An 18,790-nucleotide genomic window follows, 5' to 3' on the forward strand; every position below is an offset into this window, starting at 1 on the left:
TTCAGGGAGTGTGCAGAGACGCCTGCCATTATTTTACCCCTTGTCTAAATTACCTCTGTATTTCTTTCTCCTCTAGATCAGAGTTAGCTTAAAACCAGAACTCTCCCCCCCAACATTCACCTGTCTCTAACTCTGCTCTGCATTTTCCAGCATTTTATTTGAAAGTCAGCCACCAACGTTAACGAACTGCTAGCTCACTGCCTGTTGAGAACCCTGAGCCAGAGAAAGGGCCGAATCCAGCAGGTTCAGGATTTGGGTTTAGAAAAACTACAGGCCCCAAAATGCAATTTCACCTTCCAAAGACTACCACTCCCGACATGCAATGCAGCCAGAGTTAGCAAAGGAAAACCCCGTCTGGAAATTTTGCCTCCATGTCACCCTCAGGCAAAGGAAAGATTTAGAAAGTCTCCAGAGGGTATTTTTTGCAGGAGTGGCCACTCCCCCAATCCAGGCAAGGAAGGGGAGGAGTCTGGGCCGTGTCCCGCCCCTTCTCCAGTAAACTTCTGGCACTCCAGGTTAGGAGGCTGGAGTTGGAAGGGCCGGGAGTAGCTGCACGTCCCCACGCTTTCCTCATGGTTACGGTGACTAGAGCCGTGTTTGGAGACCTGCCCTCAGGGGCAGGGACAGTGGAGAAGTTCCAGCTGCAGTCAGACCTGCTGAAAGTGGACATCATCTCCTGGGGCTGCACCATTACGGCCCTGGAGGTCAAAGACAGGCAGGGCAGGGCGTCCGATGTGGTGCTCGGCTTTGCAGAGTTGGAAGGTGGGTTGAATTCTGCCCCGGGCTGCGGGGTGGCCCCGGACCCCCAGCCCTCCCGCACACGCCCCCGATCGAGCTGCAGGCGGCCAGGATCCAGGGCAAGTACCCGAGCTCGTCACCCTCGTCACCATCGGGAGTGTTTGCAGCCGGCAGACCCACTGTGTTTCCATCCTGTGCTCTGAAAAAGACACAAATGGAAACAGCTCTAGGACTTGGCCTCTGGTTGTCCATTCAGGCTTTGCCTTAATTAATTTAGAATAGTTGAGGGTCGGGGGCGCCTGGGTGGCTCAGTCGGTTAAGCATCAGAGTCTGGCTCAGGTCATGATCTTGAAGTTGGTGAGTTCACAGCTGGACCCTGCTTCAGATTCTGTGTCTTCCTCTCTCTCTCTGCCCTTCCCCTGCTCCCGCTCTGTCTCTCTCTCAAATAAATAAACATTTAAAAAAAATAGTCGAGGGTAGGATAAAACCCCAGCAAACTGCAGCGATCTTTGAACTGCCAGATATGTGAGGGCAAAGGGAGGGCAAAGCTGGCTAGAGGGGGTGTGGCTTCCAGGTCTTGCCTAGTGTTCTTTCTGTAGTACAATCCAAGACCTGCCTCTTCTACTTCCTCTCTCCTTCATCAGATTCTCCTTGAGCCCTGATTGTCTGAGAAAGGCGTCTGGACGTGGCTTAGTGGGTGCAGACAGCTTAGCCACCCAGCCTGGTATGACATAGCGCCCAGCGCCCGCTGGCTGCCCAGGAACCAACCAAGCAGAAGACCAACTCATTTATGGGTTTCATGGGGCAATTAGGTTCATGTATTAATCCATGCATTCACAAACTGTACATTCAGTTACTTCATACAGACAGACAAGGTCCTCACCCTCACAGGGCTGGCACTTTTGCTGGGGGGAAGGGGTCGGGGAGGTGTTAGACACTAGCCAAATAATCGCATTGAAAAATCATTACAGTTGCAGTTTGATCTTAACAAAGGAAAGGGACCACAGTGCTATATCTCGACACTACTGTGTAGCCAGACAGGAGATGAGGTCTGAAATAAAGTTGGCAAAAGGAAACTGCTTGAAACTGAGTACCCTTTGCTCAGTGGTAGGGGCGTGGGCAAAATCGGCTAGAGGGGAGGTTTGAGGTTTTTCTTTAGTTGTGTCTTTCTATCTGTTTGGTTCTTTAGATATGTAACATGGCTCATGGTTAGAAGTTAACAGAAAACTCTTGAGTGTTGGTTTTCTTTGGTGGAGGTTCAGATCCTCTGTGTTCAGTCAAAAGGCAAGAGAGTTGACAAAAGAATTCTTTAGAATGATTTTGCTGAGTCACCTCTCTCTGTTAGTACCATAACTATTTTCCAGGCTGACACAGAATCACAAAGAGATTACTTGGCTGGTGCAAAACTGCCCAGTGGAGTCGAAGAATTGGACATACGGCCTAGAATTCCAGAGCCAGCAAAGCTTTGGAGATGCTGAGCTGTCGGCCTCTGCTTTTAGTGCCTCATTTCCATCTCGGCCATTCTGGAGACATGGCCCTCCCTCTGCACCTCTACACACACGCATTCACAACTCTCACTCCTTACCAGTGTTAGTTCTGATATAAGGGTCACATGGCTCTCAAAATACAAAACGTCTTTGTGGAATTCTTATGAAATGTGTACCATGACGCCATGATGGCCGCCCCCCCCCCCCATGTCTTTGTTGTTGTTGTTAGTTAGTATCGGTGCAATATTGGTTTTAGGAGTAGAATTCACCGATTCATCACTTAGGTACAACACCCAGTGCTCATCACAATTGCCCTCCTTAGTACCCATCACTCATCTAACCCATTCCCCTCCCACCCCCCCTCCCTTCAACCCTCAGTTTGTTCTCCCTTGTTAGGAGTCTCTTCTGGTTTGTTTCCCTTCCTTCTCTTCTCCCCCTTCCCCATATGTCATCTGTTTTGTCTCTTAAATCCCACTTGAGTGAAACCATATGGTGTTTGTCTTTCTCTGACTTACGGCGCTTAGCAGAATACACTCTAGTTTCATCCGTGTCATTGCAAATGGCAAGATTTCATTTCTTTGATGGCTGAGTAATATTCCATTGTGTATACAGACCACATCTTCTTCATTCACTCATCAGATGGAGGTTTGGGCTCTCTCCATAGTTTGGCTGTTGTTGACAGTGCTGCTGTAAACACTGGGGCGATTGTGCCCCTTCGAATCTGTATTTTTGTATCCTTTGGGTAAATACCTAATAGTGCAATAGCACCGGTGTCTGATTAGGCACTGAAGTGTTGGTTTTGTGAGGGCATTAATACAGTGGAGTTGTCTCTGTAAGTCCGTGACTCTTGGGGGAGTCTGGATGAAGAAGGTATTATCCCCAAATGTTCTTAAAAGGGAGAAAAGAAATCGATCTCCCCAGATTATAGTGATCTAACGTGTGTTTTATTGCCCTCCATGTTAGTAACATCTCTTGAGAATGTTAAATGGCATTTTCTTATTAGTATACATCACAGACTTCACAAAATGCCAAGTTGAATCAAAGCATCCAAAATATTCTAGATGCTCATTCCTATGCTATATTTTAGATGATTGAATTATTTATTCTAGAAGGAAAGCAAGTTATTTTCAGAAGAGGAGAAGCTGGAAAAAAGCCCTTGGAATATCAAGTAATGCTTTCTAATATGTGCAGCAGCCATCATCATGGCTATTGAAAGAGGCCCCTTGTTCCCTTTCTGCACTCCTGTCTCTCAGGTTTTTTGTAAATTCTTTCCACAAAGGTAGATACTGCTAAAGATAAAAGAAGACGTCATGTATGTCATAACAGGAAGCATACTTGTCTTGGTCAGAATAGTGTGAAATGGGACTCTGCTACTGTTTTGATCATTCTTGTGTGTTAAAACCCATGTTAAGAAATTGGCAACGTTTGGGAGACCTCACTTGGCAGACTGTGTGACTCTCGATCTTGGGGTTGTGAGTTTGAGCCCCATGTTGGGCATAGAAATTACTTTAAAAAATAGGGGCGCCTGGGTGGCTCAGTCGGTTAAGTGAACAACTTCGGCTCAGGTCATGATCTCACAGTTCGTGGGTTCGAGACCCACATCGGGCTATGTGCTGACAGCCAGCTCAGAGCCTGGAAGCTGTTTCAGGTTCTGTACCTCCCTCTCTCACTGACCCTCCTCTGCTCACGCTCTCTCTCAGAAATAAATAAAACATTAAGAAAAAAATTAAACAAAAAGAAATTACTTTAAAAAATAAAATCTTAAAAAAAAAAGAAATTGGCAACAGTGACTGTCTTCAAGAGAGGACTCTGGTTACTGGGATGCAGGGGTAAGAAGGAGACTTTATTTTCACTGTCCATTCTTTTCAAATATCTGAGTGTATAGACGTTATATAAACAAACCTGAGGTGAATCATTTAAAGCTACAAGACATGACAGAATAAGGGGTTATCTTGACATTACTATGCCCCCAAAATATTTTGAGCCACAGGGAGGAGCTAAGCATGTATAATTCCGTGAAACATGGTCCTTTTTAATTGCCAGGTTAGATGTGAACTGTCTCCAGTTTCCCAGATAGATTATATCAACTGCTTGGATCATGGCCATGACCCGAGGTCAGAATGGCTCCGTTTCTCCCTGGGAAAATGAGATCTTTCTTCTGTAGAATTCTAAAGAGGTAAATCATACGATCTTTTAGTTACAGCCTGGAAAAGTCACCAATGCCTCCTGTGAATTGTTCTGCCATTTTTTTTTTGTACCTAAAATATTTAAAAATGCTTTTCCTCTTCATGCCCCACCCACAGTCATTATGACTTCTTTCAAAATCTGTGATGAGACTATTTGCCTATAAGCCGCAGGTTTAAACAACCTACCCACACAATCTGTGCTACTCTCGCCCTTCATCTTCCCTCTGGTTACCACCACACACCCGGCTATTACTGCCATGAGAGTCATTATGGAAAAAATAGAAAATATAGACATAGTGCTTTTAGAAAACCCCGGCCCATAGTGGGTAGAGGAAAAGGGAGCAGTTCAGAAACTGCAGTCTAGTCTTGCAGATGCCCTTGTAGGAGTATTGGGGGTTCCTGGCTTCAATCTCTGCTTTCTCCCTTAAAGTTATTTAACCTCCCCAGACATATTTCTTCACCTTAACTAATGGGTAATGAGGACTAAATGTGCTACTTGGCTGTGATGGCGTCTGACCGTAGTGAGCAATCAATCGTTTTTATCTCCTTTCTTTCCCTGCCCCCAAATGTCGTCCTTCACACAACTTGGGCGTTTTACCTCACTTGGTTAATACTGCGAAAAAGAGCATCAGGATCCATGTGGACAGCCAGCAGCAATTTGAAAATATATGAAATACTGGGGACAATTAAAGTGCTTGTCAGTTAAAGTGATGTTTGTTTTCCTCAGAAAACAGGTTGTAGAAGTTTAGATTGGAAATAGTAGGTACTTTTATTTCACACTTTTAGGGCACTCCGGCTGAAGTGTAGGCCGTACGAACGAGGTGGATAGCAGAGCTGGGGTCCGTGGGAGGTTAGAGGAGTAGAAAGGTCCGTATCGCTGCTGGTTAAGGATTTATTAATATACTCTGGCCAGTCCTTTGCCCAGGAAAAGGGACAGCCTTTTCCTCTACCCTTTATCACACATCAACAATCGAAAAAAATCCTCATTCATGGCTTGCCCTAGAAACTTTGCCCTTTTTCATGGAAAACAGTATTTTCTGCATTTGAAAACAAGCTTTATCGTCATGTCCTATTCAGAATTCGGGGAATGTCAGTCTTTGTCATTCTGATTGGATATAAAAGCTGAGTGACTTATGAAGATACTAATGTCTTCAAAACAAATAACATGCACTTGTTTTGAAGAGTTTTTCAAAGACAGCTGAGAGCGATGGTTTCTGCTGTCCCCACGGATTAGTTGTTAAAAACTCTTCATCTAAACCAAGGACTGAGAGTGCTTCTTCCCTCCGTGGGCTATTTACTGTTGCCAGAAAGCGGTCCCTTCCGAGGGAATTCTTCAAGCCCAGGACCCACCAGCTTGGCTGTTGAATTTGTCACTGTCTTCGGAGCCGAGCGTGTGGCTGGCAGAGTGGGGACTCTGTACGTTTGTTGAATGGATCAGGGTAGGAATCAAAAGTAGATTCAGCCAAATAATTTTTGAACAAAAATTCTGCTTTTCTTCACATTTTTTTAGCTCGGGAAAAGCAGACGAATGGTCCACGATATACCTCCTCAAGGAAATACAAATTCAAACAATAGGGAGGTCCTATCAGAATGGCCAAAATCCAGGACACTGACATCACCAGATGCTGGCGAGGATGTGGAGCAACACGAACTCTCATTCGTTGCTGGTGGGAATGCGAGATGGGACCGCCGCTCTGCGAGACAGTTTGCTTGCTTCGTACAAAACTAAACACATTCTAACCATATGATCAAGCAGTCATGCTTCTTGGTAGTTACTCAAAAGAGTTAAAAACTTACGTCCACACAAAAATCTGCACACAGGTGTTTATCGCAGCTTTGTTCATAATTACCAAAACAAGCAACCAGATGCCCTTTGGTAGGGGAAAGGACAAATAAACTGTGGTACGTCCGGGCAATGGAATATTACTCAGTGCGAAAAAGAAATGAGCCATCAAGCCATGAAAAGACAGGGAGGAACCTAAAATGCTATATTACTCAGTGAAAGAAGCCCATCTGAAAGGGCTATGAAGTATACAATGCCAACTATGACATTCTGAAAAAGGTACATTTCTGGGGGCAGTAAAAAAATCTGTGGTTGCCAGGGGTTGGGGGGACAGGAGGGATGCATAGGCAGAGCAGAGAAGATCTTTAGGGCCGTGAAAATACTCTGTATGATGTTATAATGATGGATACATATCATTATTCATTTGTCCAAACCCACAGAATGTGTAACACCAAGAGTGTGTTTGATAATGATATGTCAACATAGGATCATCAGTTACTAGAAATGTGTCTCTTTGATGGGGGGAGGTGTTGATAATGGGAGAGGCTATCCATGTGTTAGGATGGAGGGTATCTAGGAAATCTGTGCCTTCTGCTTAATTTTACTGTAAACCTAAAACTGCTCTAAAAAATAGAGTCTACTAAAAACAAAATACGAAGCTCCTGGCTGGCTCAGTCGGTAGAGCGTGTGACTCTTGATCTCGGGGTTGTAAGTTCAACACTCATGTTAGGCGTAAAGATTACTTAAAAATAAACTCTTAAAAAAATAAAAATAGGGGCGCCTGGGTGGCTCAGTCAGTTAAGCATCCAACTTCGGCTCAGGTCATGATCTCGGGGTTCGTGGGTTCGAGCTCCGAGTCGGGCTCTATGCTGACAGCTAGCTCAGAGCCTGGAGCCTGTTTCAGATTCTGTGTCTCCCTCTCTCTCTGACCCTCCCCTGCTCATGCTGGCTCTGTCTCAGAAATCAATTAAAAAAATAAAAAGAAAACAACAGTAGATGAAGTAAAACCAAAAGAAGGTTACTTGGCCCTTTGGAACTCCTTTCGGTTATACAGTGGAAGGAGTTTTAAAGCTGCATCTTCAGAAAGAGGAGGGAGGGGAGGGAGAGGAAGGAGGGGGAAGCAGGTGGAGAGGTCAGTCTGGCCTGTGCTAAGAGATGGTAGTCAGCGCAATTCACCAGACAGCCTTGTGCTTTTCACATAATGTGATGCTTAAGAACAAGAACTTGTGGGCCGCCAGGGCAGCTCAGTCAAGTCAGGAGTCCGACTCTTGGTTTCATTCTTTCTCCACGGATCTGTGTGTCACCTCTGTCACGTTTCAGGTCCTCACAGGTACAGGACCTGTCTGGGGTTGTCTCTTCTGTTCCATCGGTCTGTTTGTCTCGTTCTGGCCAACACCACACTGCCTTAACTTAGTGAGTCTTAGGATCTTCACTCATGTTGTTTTCTTCGAAATTTTATAACTATTTTGGCCCTTTGCTTTTTCACAGCAAGGTTAAAATCATCTTGTTTAGTTACACGCACACACAAACACACAACCCTGCCTTGGGGCACCTGGACGACTCAGTCAGTTAAGCGGCTGAATGTGGCTCAGGTCATGATCTCACGGGTCGTGAGTTTGAGCCCCGTGTCGGGCTCTGTGCTGACAGCTCAGAGCCGGAGCCTGCTTCAGATACTCTCTGCCCCTCCCCTGCTCATTCTCTGTCTCTGTCTCTCTCTCTCTCAAAAATAAATATTAAAAAAGAGAAAGACAGAACAAGAACTCAGGAGCCAGACTGTATGTTCAAACCCAGGTTCTTCTGATAATGATCTGTGTGTTTGGAGCAAGTTACTTAACTTTTCTGTCCTCAGTTTCCACATCTGTAAAATGAGGGTATATAACAGTGTCTACCTTGTAGGAGTATCCTGAAGATGAAATGAGTGAAATGTAGTTAGAAAGTAGCTGAGTCTTAGGAAGAACTTGGTGTTAGCTCTTATGATAGTTCACGGACAGCCTCTGAGAACCTTCAGGTTAGCAAAGGAGTGAACCAGGAAAGACCTGGAAGAGAGTGACTAATATTTCACTCATGCCCAGCCAGTTGAGTAATGGGAGCCTGTAACTGGGTGAACGGTTCAGGGTCTGAGAGCCCCTCCAGCCATGGTAGAAAGAGTTCATAGGCTTGAACTGCAGTTTCTTCTATCAACAGAGATGGGATGAATACAAAGAACTATAGGAAAGGAGGACAGAATTCCAAGGACGTCTGAGTGAAAAACAAATGGGAGATGTGTTGGTTTCTTTAAACTTCTAAAAAAAGTTTTAATTTATTCATTTATTTACGTAATCTCTATACCAAACATGGGGCTCGAACTCATGACCCCAAGATCAAGAGTCACACACTCCTTGGACTGAGACAGCTAGGCGCCCCAACAAATGGTTTTGAGGTGTTAAGTAAGTCTCAAGTATGATAATAATATGGACATGCTTATACCAAAAAATTATTTATTGTTTACTTGCAATTCAGATTCAACTGGGTGTCCTGTATTTCCTTTGACAAACCCTATATATTTGTTTAATGCTCTTTAAAGGATAGTTTGATGAAGTAACTGTATTATTTTAAAAAAAATAAAAAGAGAAAGAAGAGTAAGATAGGTTCTTCTCAAGACTACACAAGAATATGATGAAGGAAATTGACTGGCCTAGAAAAGAGCAGATTACAAAGCAGCAGGCATATTAAGACTCCATTTTTATAGAGAAGAAGAAAAGCACACGCATCCATAAAAGATGGCAGGGAGATATACATAAGAATATTGACAGTGGTTCTCTCTAGTGATGAGATTGGATGATTGAAATTTCTTTGTGCTTTGGGGTGCCTGGGTGGCCCAGTCGATTAAGGGTCTGACTCCTGCTTTCAGCTCAGGTCATGATCTCAGTTTGTGGGTTCAAGCCCCGCATCAGGCTCTGTGCTGGCAGCATGGAGCCTTCTTGGATTTTTTCTCTCTCCCTCTCTCGCTGCTTCATTCCTCCTTGCACTCTGTCTCTCTCAAAGTAAGTAAATAAACATGAAAACATTTTTTTATTTCTTTGTGCTTTATAAAATTTTTTCAAAATGTTTATAAAGAACATGCATTACTTTTGGAAAGGGGCAAGGTCGTGTGTAAAGAACAGCATTTTTCTGTGTTTCCCTGAGGGTTTGGATATGCCCAAGTTATTACTACTTTCAGTTTCTCTCAAAAGAAAGCTGGGGCGGGGGGGGGGGCACACCTGGGTGGCTCAGTTGTTAAGCATCTGACCTCAGCTCAAGTCATGACCTCATGGTTCATGAGTTTGAGTCCCACAGCGGGTGAGCACGAGCTCTGCTTGGGGTAAGCCCTACTTCTCTCTCTCTCTGCCCCTCTTGGGATTCTTTTTTCTCCTCTGTGCCTCTTGCTTACTGTGTGCTCAAGAAAGAAAGAAAGAAAAAAGAGAGAGAGGGAGAAAGAGAAAGGAAGGAAGGAAGGAAGGAAGGAAGGAAGGAAGGAAGGAAGGAAGGAAGGAAGGAAGGAAGAAATTGGTGGGCAGTACTATGAGCCTCACCTTTGGTTTGAAGTTTTATTTTATTATTATTATTTTTTAATGTTTGTTTACTTTTGAAAGAGACAGAATGTGAGCAGGGGAGGGGCAGAGAGAGGGAGACAAAGAATCTGAAGCAGGCTCCAGGCTCTGAGCTGTCAGCACAGAGCCTGACGCAGGGCTCGAACCCACAAGCTGTGAGAGGTTTGAAGTTTTAAAAAACACTTTGACCCCATGCCCTCCATCCCATGTCCCCACAGGGTACCTCCAAAAGCAGCCTTACTTTGGGGCCGTGGTTGGCAGGGTTGCAAACCGAATTGCCAAAGGAACCTTCACGGTGGACGGGAAGGAGTACAAGCTGGCCATTAACAATGGGCCCAACAGTCTGCATGGAGGAGTCAGGGGGTTTGATAAGGTGAGTCGGGGGCACTGGACACAGTCCTCACCTGGAGCACTTCACAAAGCTCCTTCAAACACACCTTCTGTTTGCCAGGCTCCACCCTTGGCCCTATAACAAACGCATGATACAGGAAAGAGGCCGGTCCAGTGGTGGAGGGGAGCCCTATTCCCGGACCCGTCCTTCTGTAGCTCATCTGACTGTAACAGGCAGGGGGGCCCTTAGTGAAAGGGTGACAGCCCTTGACCTGGAAAAGAGAGAGAATGACTTTCTCACAGCGTCTGGATCAGGAAGTCCGGTTGACCTTAGGCGCAACAGAAAAGTGGCTTACCACTTACTGTCCAAGGCATTTTGACCTATTATCTGTATCCTTTCTAGAACCCTGTATTATCACCAAATGAGAAGTCTGAGGATATGAAAGGCCATATAACTCCTAAGTTGAGCTGCCCGACCTGAAGCCCTCATTTCCACACTAATACTACTGGTGTCCCCCAGCTGCTATAATGTGCTCCCAACCCCCCCTCCACCCCTGAAACTGTTGTTGAGGCCCCTTACCTGGCAGGGTGGTGCCACAACCAGGCCTACCCTTCCCCTGAAGTGCCTCATGCCTCAAAAAGTACCTCAGATTCTCCCCAGTCACCTCTTTCCACAGTAAGAGTCCCAGTCCCTAAGTGAATCCTTGGAGAAATAAGGTTGGGAAAGCTAATTGCTCAAACACCTTCCCTCTGAGGTAGAAATGCCTGGCCTGCTTCCCAGCTGTGTGGGAGTCTGCGGGTTACCGCCCCCCCCCCCCCCCCCCCCCGCCCCGTGACTCTCTAACTAGTCTAATTTTGAGGGAGGTGATCTTGGTAGCTAACTCTCCTTTCAGTGATACCACCCAGTTTATTTCCCAGAGAAGAGCCAGAAAATACAGGAACGTGTATGGTGGTTAAAGATCACAGTTTCTCCTTTTCTGCTGCTTACTTACTGCCACCTGTCCTGTTGAAGGAAGTTGGTCACTGTCTTCCCCGTTTCACCAACTTCCTGTCTGTGGCCTAGAACCACACTGCCTCATCTGTTCCCCTTTCCTCCATGATTAAGCAACTCACACCAGGAAGGCATGACGGCAAGACAGAGCCTCTGTCCCGGGATACTAGGGAACAAGCCAGGTCCAGGGCATGAGGACTTTCCTCCTGAGGAGGCTGGGCCCAGCTCTGTTCTAACAGGGATCTTCAGAGCACCTGTTCTACTTGTTCCTGTTCCTTCTATTCACTGTAGTGTTTTCTGTGAGATTGTCGGACACGTGTGCCCTATGAGAACATAGCAAGATCATGAGTGCACCGTGCCTACCGAGCCCCTTCGGGGAAACGGGGCGGGGGGGGGTTGGGAGGGCGTAATATGGTGGCCATTCCTGAGACTCCAGTAGAGCGAGGGAGCCAGACCCTTATGTACATAGCTGTTACAGGCAACAAGCCCCGTAACACGGATGCCAGTGGTGTGCTGTAGGACCTGGGTGTGGATGGATTAATAGCAATTGAGGAAGTAGGATTTGAACCACCCTTGAAGAAAGAATGGCATTTCATTTAGTAAGTAGATACTGGAGAGCATGGCTGCGTTGATGCCGAAGCCCAGACGGGGTAGAGAAAGACTTGGCATGTTTTAGTAGGGATACTGAAAGCCTTTGAACTATAAGCTTTCCTGCAGTAACATGAGCAGTGCGAGGGGAACTTTGTTTCAGGCTGTATTTCATCACGACAATCACTGAATGATCATTGGCTTATAGGTATGTCATTTTCTATTTATATCAACAGATTTTTTTAAAAGATGAAATCTGAGGGTAGCCTGGGTGGCTCAGTCAGTTGAGTGTCCAACTTGGCTCTGGTCATGATCTCATGGTTCATATGTTCGAGCCCCACATAGGACTCTCTGCTGTCAGCGCAGAGCCCGCGTCAGATCCTCTGTCCCCTTCTCCCTCTGCCCCTCCCCCACTACACGCACGTGTGCGCTCACTCTCTCTCTCCTTTTCAAAAATGAATAAACATTTAAAAGATGAAAGATGAAATTTGAATAACAGGAGTAGAGACGGCATGTGAGTAGGCCTAAAGATGCAAACATGGAAATTTTCAGGAAATGTGGAAACTGCAGGGCCTGGAATGCTTTCCCATGAATAGGAATTTTACTTCCCACAGAATGACATTCATCTGATAATACTGGTTTCCACGAAAAAACTTTCTGCTGCATTCTTTTTCTGAAGGACAAAAACTACGTAGCAAGCTAAGAACATTTTATTTTAAATATTTTATTCCTAAAATTTTCCATTTGGGGGATTCTTTTTCTTTTTTGAGTCATGCCTATAACCGGCTTTATATTTTAAGCATCTTGAAAGTTCAACGTTTCTGGGCGATAACTAGGGTGTAAAATTAATTTTTCACTAAGGTCAGTGAATTTGTTTCAGATACCAGCTGCTCTCACCGTAGGTGAAGGCAGAGACCTCCGCTCCTGCTGGGCTCTCCTTCCTGGTGAATGTGGGCTCACTCAACGTCAGTGAGAGATGCAGGCCGTGCCAGGAGCCGGCGGGCAGAGCCATTCCTGTGGCCCACAGAAATTATTATCTTTCAGGTCTATTTGGCATGACGGTGTGTGGCCTCAAGTCTGCTGTTAAAAAAAGGAAATACAAACAAAACATTCGCTGAAATGAAGATGTGGAATGGTGTAGACTGCCAGGCCTGAGTTTCAATCCTACTTATGTCACTAATGACATGTATGACTTTAAACAAGATCCCCCTCCCCCTCAAAACAATGGGCACGGAGCATGACAGGGTTCTACTCCACTCCCCTGGCACGTGGGAGGTAGGAGTAGGCAAGTTAATGCCACTGAACTCAATTTGCTCGTCTATAAAATGGGGTCATAGTATTAGTTGGAGCCGTTTGATATTGCCAGTGTTCAACTGTTTTGACCTACAAAGACAGTCATTTCATGTGGTTCTGCCAAATCCTTACCCTACAAAATGATTTATGTAGGGGCGCCTGGGTGGCTCAGTCAGTTGAGCGTCCAACACTAGGTTTCGGCTCAGATCATGATCTTGTGACTCATGAGTTCAAGCCCCACACTGCCAGGGTGGAGCCTGCTTGGAATTCCCTCTCCCCCCCGCTTTGCCCCTCCCCAGCTCTCTCTCTAAGTAAATAAATAAACTTTAAAAACAAAACAAAATTATTTATGTAAGCACCAGGTCAGTGGCTGGTGAGCACTGAACAAAGATCTCGCATCAGCAAAAGGACTTGTGACTATCTGCACATGGTGTCCTCGGATAATAGAGAATAAGGAAACAAGCTCAGGATCAGACCACTGAGTTCAAATCCACTGTCTTCCTAGCTGGAAGATGCTAGAAAAGCAGTATATTCTTTCTGAGTCCCAGCTCTCTTACCTTTTTAAAAAAATTTTTTTTAATGTTTCTTTATGAGAGAGCGAGAGTGAGAGCCAGGGAGGGGCAGAGAGACAGACAGATAGAATCTGAAACAGACTCTAGGCTCTGAGCTGTCAGCACAAAGCCCTACACTGGGGCTCGAACCCACAAACTGTGGGATCATGACCTGAGCCAAAGTTGGACCCTTATCCAACTGAGCCACCCAGACACCCCTTTTTTAAATAAATATTCATAAACAATACTTCCCTGGGAGAGAGGGGCTGACTTATTAAGATCATCTTTAATACTGTGAGCAGATACTGCTGTATGACATTTATCAGAATGGGGCATCAAGATAAAAATAACCTTTTAAAGAAGGATAAGAAGAAAATATTTTAGGGGCGCCTGGGTGGCTTAGTCGGTTAAGCGTCCGACTTTCGCTTAGGTCATGATCTCGCGGTTCGTGGGTTCGAGCCCCGCGTCGGGCTCTGTGCTGACTGCCAGCTCAGAGCCTGGAGGCTGTTTCAGAGTCTGTGATTCCCTCTCTCTCTGACCCTCCCCTGCTCACGCTGTCTCTCTCTCTCTTTCCTAGAAATAAATAAAACATTAAAAAAAAATTTTTAAAAAGAAGAAAATATTGTAGGGCACATACGTATAAATTTAAGGAGAAAGAGTATGGGGAAGGGGAGTAGGTAAAGAGGAAAAAAATTCTCTCGAAATCTACTTTTGTGGTATAAAACAAAATTTTAGAATAATCAAAACCCAAGCTATTATTCCAACATCTTAAAGATCATATAACCATTTCTCTTCCTAGAAGCCACTGTCTCTAATTATTGAAATGTGGCGTTTAGTTTGAGATTGCAATGACTTAACAGCTTTGAAAACACTTTTTTTCCTAGGTCGTCTGGACCCCTCAGGTGCTGTCAAATGGTGTCCAATTCTCGAGGGTCAGTCCAGATGGTGAGGAAGGTTACCCTGGAGAGTTGAAAGTCTGGGTGACATACACGCTGGATGGTGGGGAGCTTACGGTCAACTACCGAGCACAGGCCAGTCGGACCACTCCGGTCAATCTGACCAATCATTCTTATTTCAACCTGGCAGGCCAGGTAAGAGAACTTACACCCGCTCCCTGCTGCGGTATAAAATGTAACTTGCCTCCTCTCTCCTGCCACGTGCTTTGTGGAATGACCGGGGGAGTCGCTGGATAGACCAACCCAGAATAGACTGAGTCTGGCAATGGGGTCGCCCTGGTGATGAGGCAAAATGCCTGGCAAAGCAGCTGGCTCATAGTAAGTGCTCAGTAAATGGAAGCTACAGAGAAAGATGGAATGAGTGCACTATATGACCCAGAGAATCATCTCTTTCCCACACGTTCAGACAAGTGACCAGCTATTTCAAGAACTCTCTCTCATCTAACTGCAACGTGAGCTTGCGTTTGCTTCCTCATTCCATGCCTACTCCCCCCAAATTCCTTCCAGTTAAGCCACTTTGCACCTTTGGAACTTAAGAAATGTGCCTGGCTCAGCCCCTCTGGTTGTGCCACCAACATTTGTGTGTCTCTGCTGCAGAACCCCCCCCCAAGAGGGGTACAGAGACACTCCCACCCCTCCTAGGTAATGCCCTCCACACTACCTTACTTCCAACTAATGGTAATATTTTAGCTTGTTGAGGAGGCTGCTGCATGAGGCAGAGTAAAAAGTTTAGCTAAACTCTGTAGGCTCTATGACTTCCTCTTCATCTAAAGAGGATACTTGCTTGAATCACTTTGGCATAATTTCCAAGCACAAGATGATGTTCACAGCCAACTAGTAATATCTTGCATTTTTACACTCTTTTAGGAGTCTGCTGACAATGTGCTGATTTTTTTTCTAGGATTTTTTTCAAATAGCACGAATTAATTGGTTCTTATGTAATTTCCAAAGTTCTCCCTTTAAAAATAAAGAGGATTATAAACTTGTCTATTCCTTATCCTCAGAAACTTCTGCCACGCTCCTTAAGATCTTAAAAACACCAAACCCCGGGGCTCCTGGGTGGCTCAGTCGGTTAAGCATCCAACTTTGGCTCAGGTCATGATCTCACGGTTGGTGAGTTCGAGCCCCACATCAGGCTCTGCGCTGACAGCTCACGGCCTAGAGCCTGTTTTAGATTCTGTGTGTGTGTGTCTCTCTCTCTCTGCCCCTCCCTGGCTTGCACTCATTCTCAAAAACTAAATAAACATGAAACAACAACAACAACCCAAAAGCTAAACAAACATGCCCAGTCATAAGAGGCCCTGAAATAATGTGCATAATGACCCCACTTTTTTATTTTAAGTAGGCCAACTGGGGGCTTGAACTCATGACCCTGAGATCAAGACTTGAGCTGAGATCAAGAGTTAGACACTTAACCAACCGAGCCACCGAGACGCCCTTTAAACACTCTACTTTTTATAATGAGCTCACAAGAAACCTGACAGAAATAGAATAAAATATTAGTGGGTTTGTATAGGTAGTAGATCATGGTGGTTTTTTACTGTTCTTCACATTTTTGTACGTGGAAGATATCCTATTCTATAATGGGTTGGAAGTGGCCTAAAGAAATAGATTCAGAGATAGAAAAGAAAATATGGGGGTGCCTGGGCGGCTCAGTCGGTTAAGCGTCTGACTTCGGCTCAGGTCGTGATCTCACGGTTCGTGGGTTCGAGCCCTGCGTCAGGCTCTGTGCTGACAGCTCAGAGCCTGGAGCCTGTCTTTGGATTCTGTGTCTCCCTCTCTCTCTGACCCTCCCCTGCTCGCGCTGTCTCTCTGACTCTCATAAATAAACAAACAAACAAAAATGAAAAGATATTATGCATGAAATATTACACCAGTCAATGTATTCCAATCAAGGAGACAAAATGGGAACGTAACATTCACTGAAGCTCTTTCCATTTACCTGGCAGGAGGACTCTCACAGAGCACGGACCCCACCCAGAAGGGTGGTCAGTGTTAACCCCCTTCTGTGTACTGGCTTAGTGAATGCAGCTCGAACCCTCAGCCACTAGCCTCAGGGTTGAGGATAGGAGGGAGCCATCAGCCTTTTGGGGAGCACTCCAACAAGAGTGGGTAGTCATTCACAAGGCCTGGGGTCAAAGGGCCTCTGCATCTTCAGAACATCTCTTACCCTACCCAGGAAAGCACTTTTGAATGTTTATTTATTTATTTTTGAGAGAGGAGAGAGAGAGAGAGAGAGCGAGAGCGAGCGAGCATAAGTACGGAAGGAACAGAGAGAGGGGGAGATACAGAATCTAAAGCAGGCTCTAGGTTCAGAGCTGTCAGCTCGAACCCACAAACCGTGAGATCATGACCTGAGCCAAGTCAGACACTCAAACCGACAGAGCCCCCAGGCGCCCCAGCGCTACTGTATGTCTTAAACCCTTCCCAGGGAAATAGCTCAAATCTTGATCATTTAAAGTGGTCAGTTTATCTTATATTATTTTCTTTTTGTTTATTTGTTATTTAAGAAGCAGTATGTTTGTGCTACTTGGGGCCCAATTGTGACTCATCACTTTTAAGTTTGAGTGTTGGAGGCCTGGAGGGAGGAGAGAACTCATCCTCAAAGAATGGAAAAGGCATGTAGGTTGCAGGTTAGTTGGGCTTTTGTTGTTGGTGTTCCTTCCTTATCTAACCCCAAACTGGGCAACATTTTTTTTTTTTTAATTTAAACTTTACCCAAAGAGCTATGAAAGCAGCCTTGGGGAATTTGAGATGAAAATCAATAGTGCTGGTTCCAGGGGTGCCTGGGTGGCTTAGTCGGTTAAGTGTCCGACTTTCGCTTAGGTCATGATCTCGCGGTTCGTGGGTTCGAGCCCCGCGTCGGGCTCTGTGCTGACTGCCAGCTCAGAGCCTGGAGCCTATTTCAGTCTGTGACTCCCTCTCTCTCTGACCCTCCCCTGCTCACGCTGTCTCTCTCTCTCCTAGAAATAAATAAAACATTAAAAAAATAAAATAAAATAAAATGCGTTTACTTTAAAAAAAAAAAAAAAAAAACCAATAGTGCTGGTTCCAGTATGACTAGGTAGGTATGTCAGCACGGACCTGAGTTCTTCCGCCTTTCCATTCTGCTGCTTCAGTTTTGGCTTTTGTCTTCAGGCTCATTCTCTAACGGTCACAAGATGGCTGCCTCAGCCCCAGGAATCACTACTTCATAGAGTCACATCCAGAGACAAAAAAGAACCTATTCCTTTCTTCATATCTCTAATGTTCTACTGAAGAATAAACAGAACTTTCCCCGGAAGCTCCCCAGCAGCCTTTCCCTCACATTTCACGGGCCAGAAGTGTGTCCTGTGCCCCGCCTAACCTAATCACCAGCAAGGGAATTAGGCTGCCATGACTGGCTTAGGCCAATCAATATTTACCCGGTGGGACTGGGGAGGGAGCCCTTTCCCTGAGTATACGGCCTAGCATAGGATGAATCAACGAGGCAGGGTTCCTCCAGAGAAAAAGGAGGGTTCCATAAAGGAGTTGCTATGGCTTTTGGGTAGTATGATAGTGTCCATGCTATCCTGCTAGAGGTGATGACAGCTGAATTAAGGCAGTGGTGGTGGCAATGCATGAAAAAAACCAAACAAACCCTGCAGCCCATAATGAGCTCTATAAATGGTTAATGTTCTGAGCCTGTAGCAGCTTGAGCAAAGTTGACCAAAACAAACACTGAACCCAAAGATAGGCCTCAAGATCTGTTGGTGGATCAGCATTTCTGGCCAGGTTTTCATCAGCCTAGAAAGGAAATGAATCCAGCAGTAATATTCCACTGAAGTGGATCATTGCATTATTCCAGGTCAGAAGAACCATAAAATGAAGCATGCTTCCCTTTAATAAAGGAATGTAGGTGCCGCTTTGTGACCCAGGGCCCATTAAGAGAGTGGCTGTCTAATACATATTCCTTTCCGTCTCCCCCAGGCTTCTTCCTAACCTCCTAGACTTGGCAATTGATTTGGTGTATGATAGAATCATTTGCTTCCTGCCCTAGTGCTAAAAATCACACAGAAAAAGAAAATTCTGAAGCAGCTTTATTCATCATCTTAAAAAGCTGGGAACAAGCAAAAGTCTGTCCATAGGAGAATGGATAAACAGACTGTGATACATTCGTACAATGGAATATTACCCAGCCTTCGCCGGAGTCCTGAGCAGATAGAGCCAAGGAAACAGCCCCCAGTTCTCTTCCCTCATCTCCGCTCCCCTCAGCCCCAGAGGCCTCTTCAGTGCTGGTGGTACCACCAAGGCCTGAGGGGATGGTGGTAGGGGGAGCCAAGCAAGAGAGGGACCCCTC

At 45.5% G+C, this 18,790-nt stretch overlaps 1 protein-coding gene across 1 annotated transcript in view; it reads left to right on the forward strand.

Annotated features, from left to right (window-relative positions):
* The first annotated feature begins 504 nt into the window (after nucleotides 1-504).
* The window catches only part of GALM (galactose mutarotase), a 52,718-nt gene continuing 34,432 nt past the window's right edge, over nucleotides 505-18,790 (forward strand). The window contains exons 1-3 of the mRNA XM_039251238.1: nucleotides 505-762; nucleotides 9,982-10,136; nucleotides 14,401-14,607. Coding sequence (XP_039107169.1) covers nucleotides 573-762; nucleotides 9,982-10,136; nucleotides 14,401-14,607 — 552 coding nt within the window. The 5' untranslated portion in view covers nucleotides 505-572. The remainder of the gene's footprint in view (nucleotides 763-9,981; nucleotides 10,137-14,400; nucleotides 14,608-18,790) is intronic.

Source organism: Hyaena hyaena, unplaced genomic scaffold (genome assembly GCF_003009895.1).
Source record: "Hyaena hyaena isolate Hyena2069 unplaced genomic scaffold, ASM300989v1 scaffold_388, whole genome shotgun sequence".
NCBI classification, from domain to species: Eukaryota; Metazoa; Chordata; class Mammalia; order Carnivora; family Hyaenidae; genus Hyaena; species Hyaena hyaena.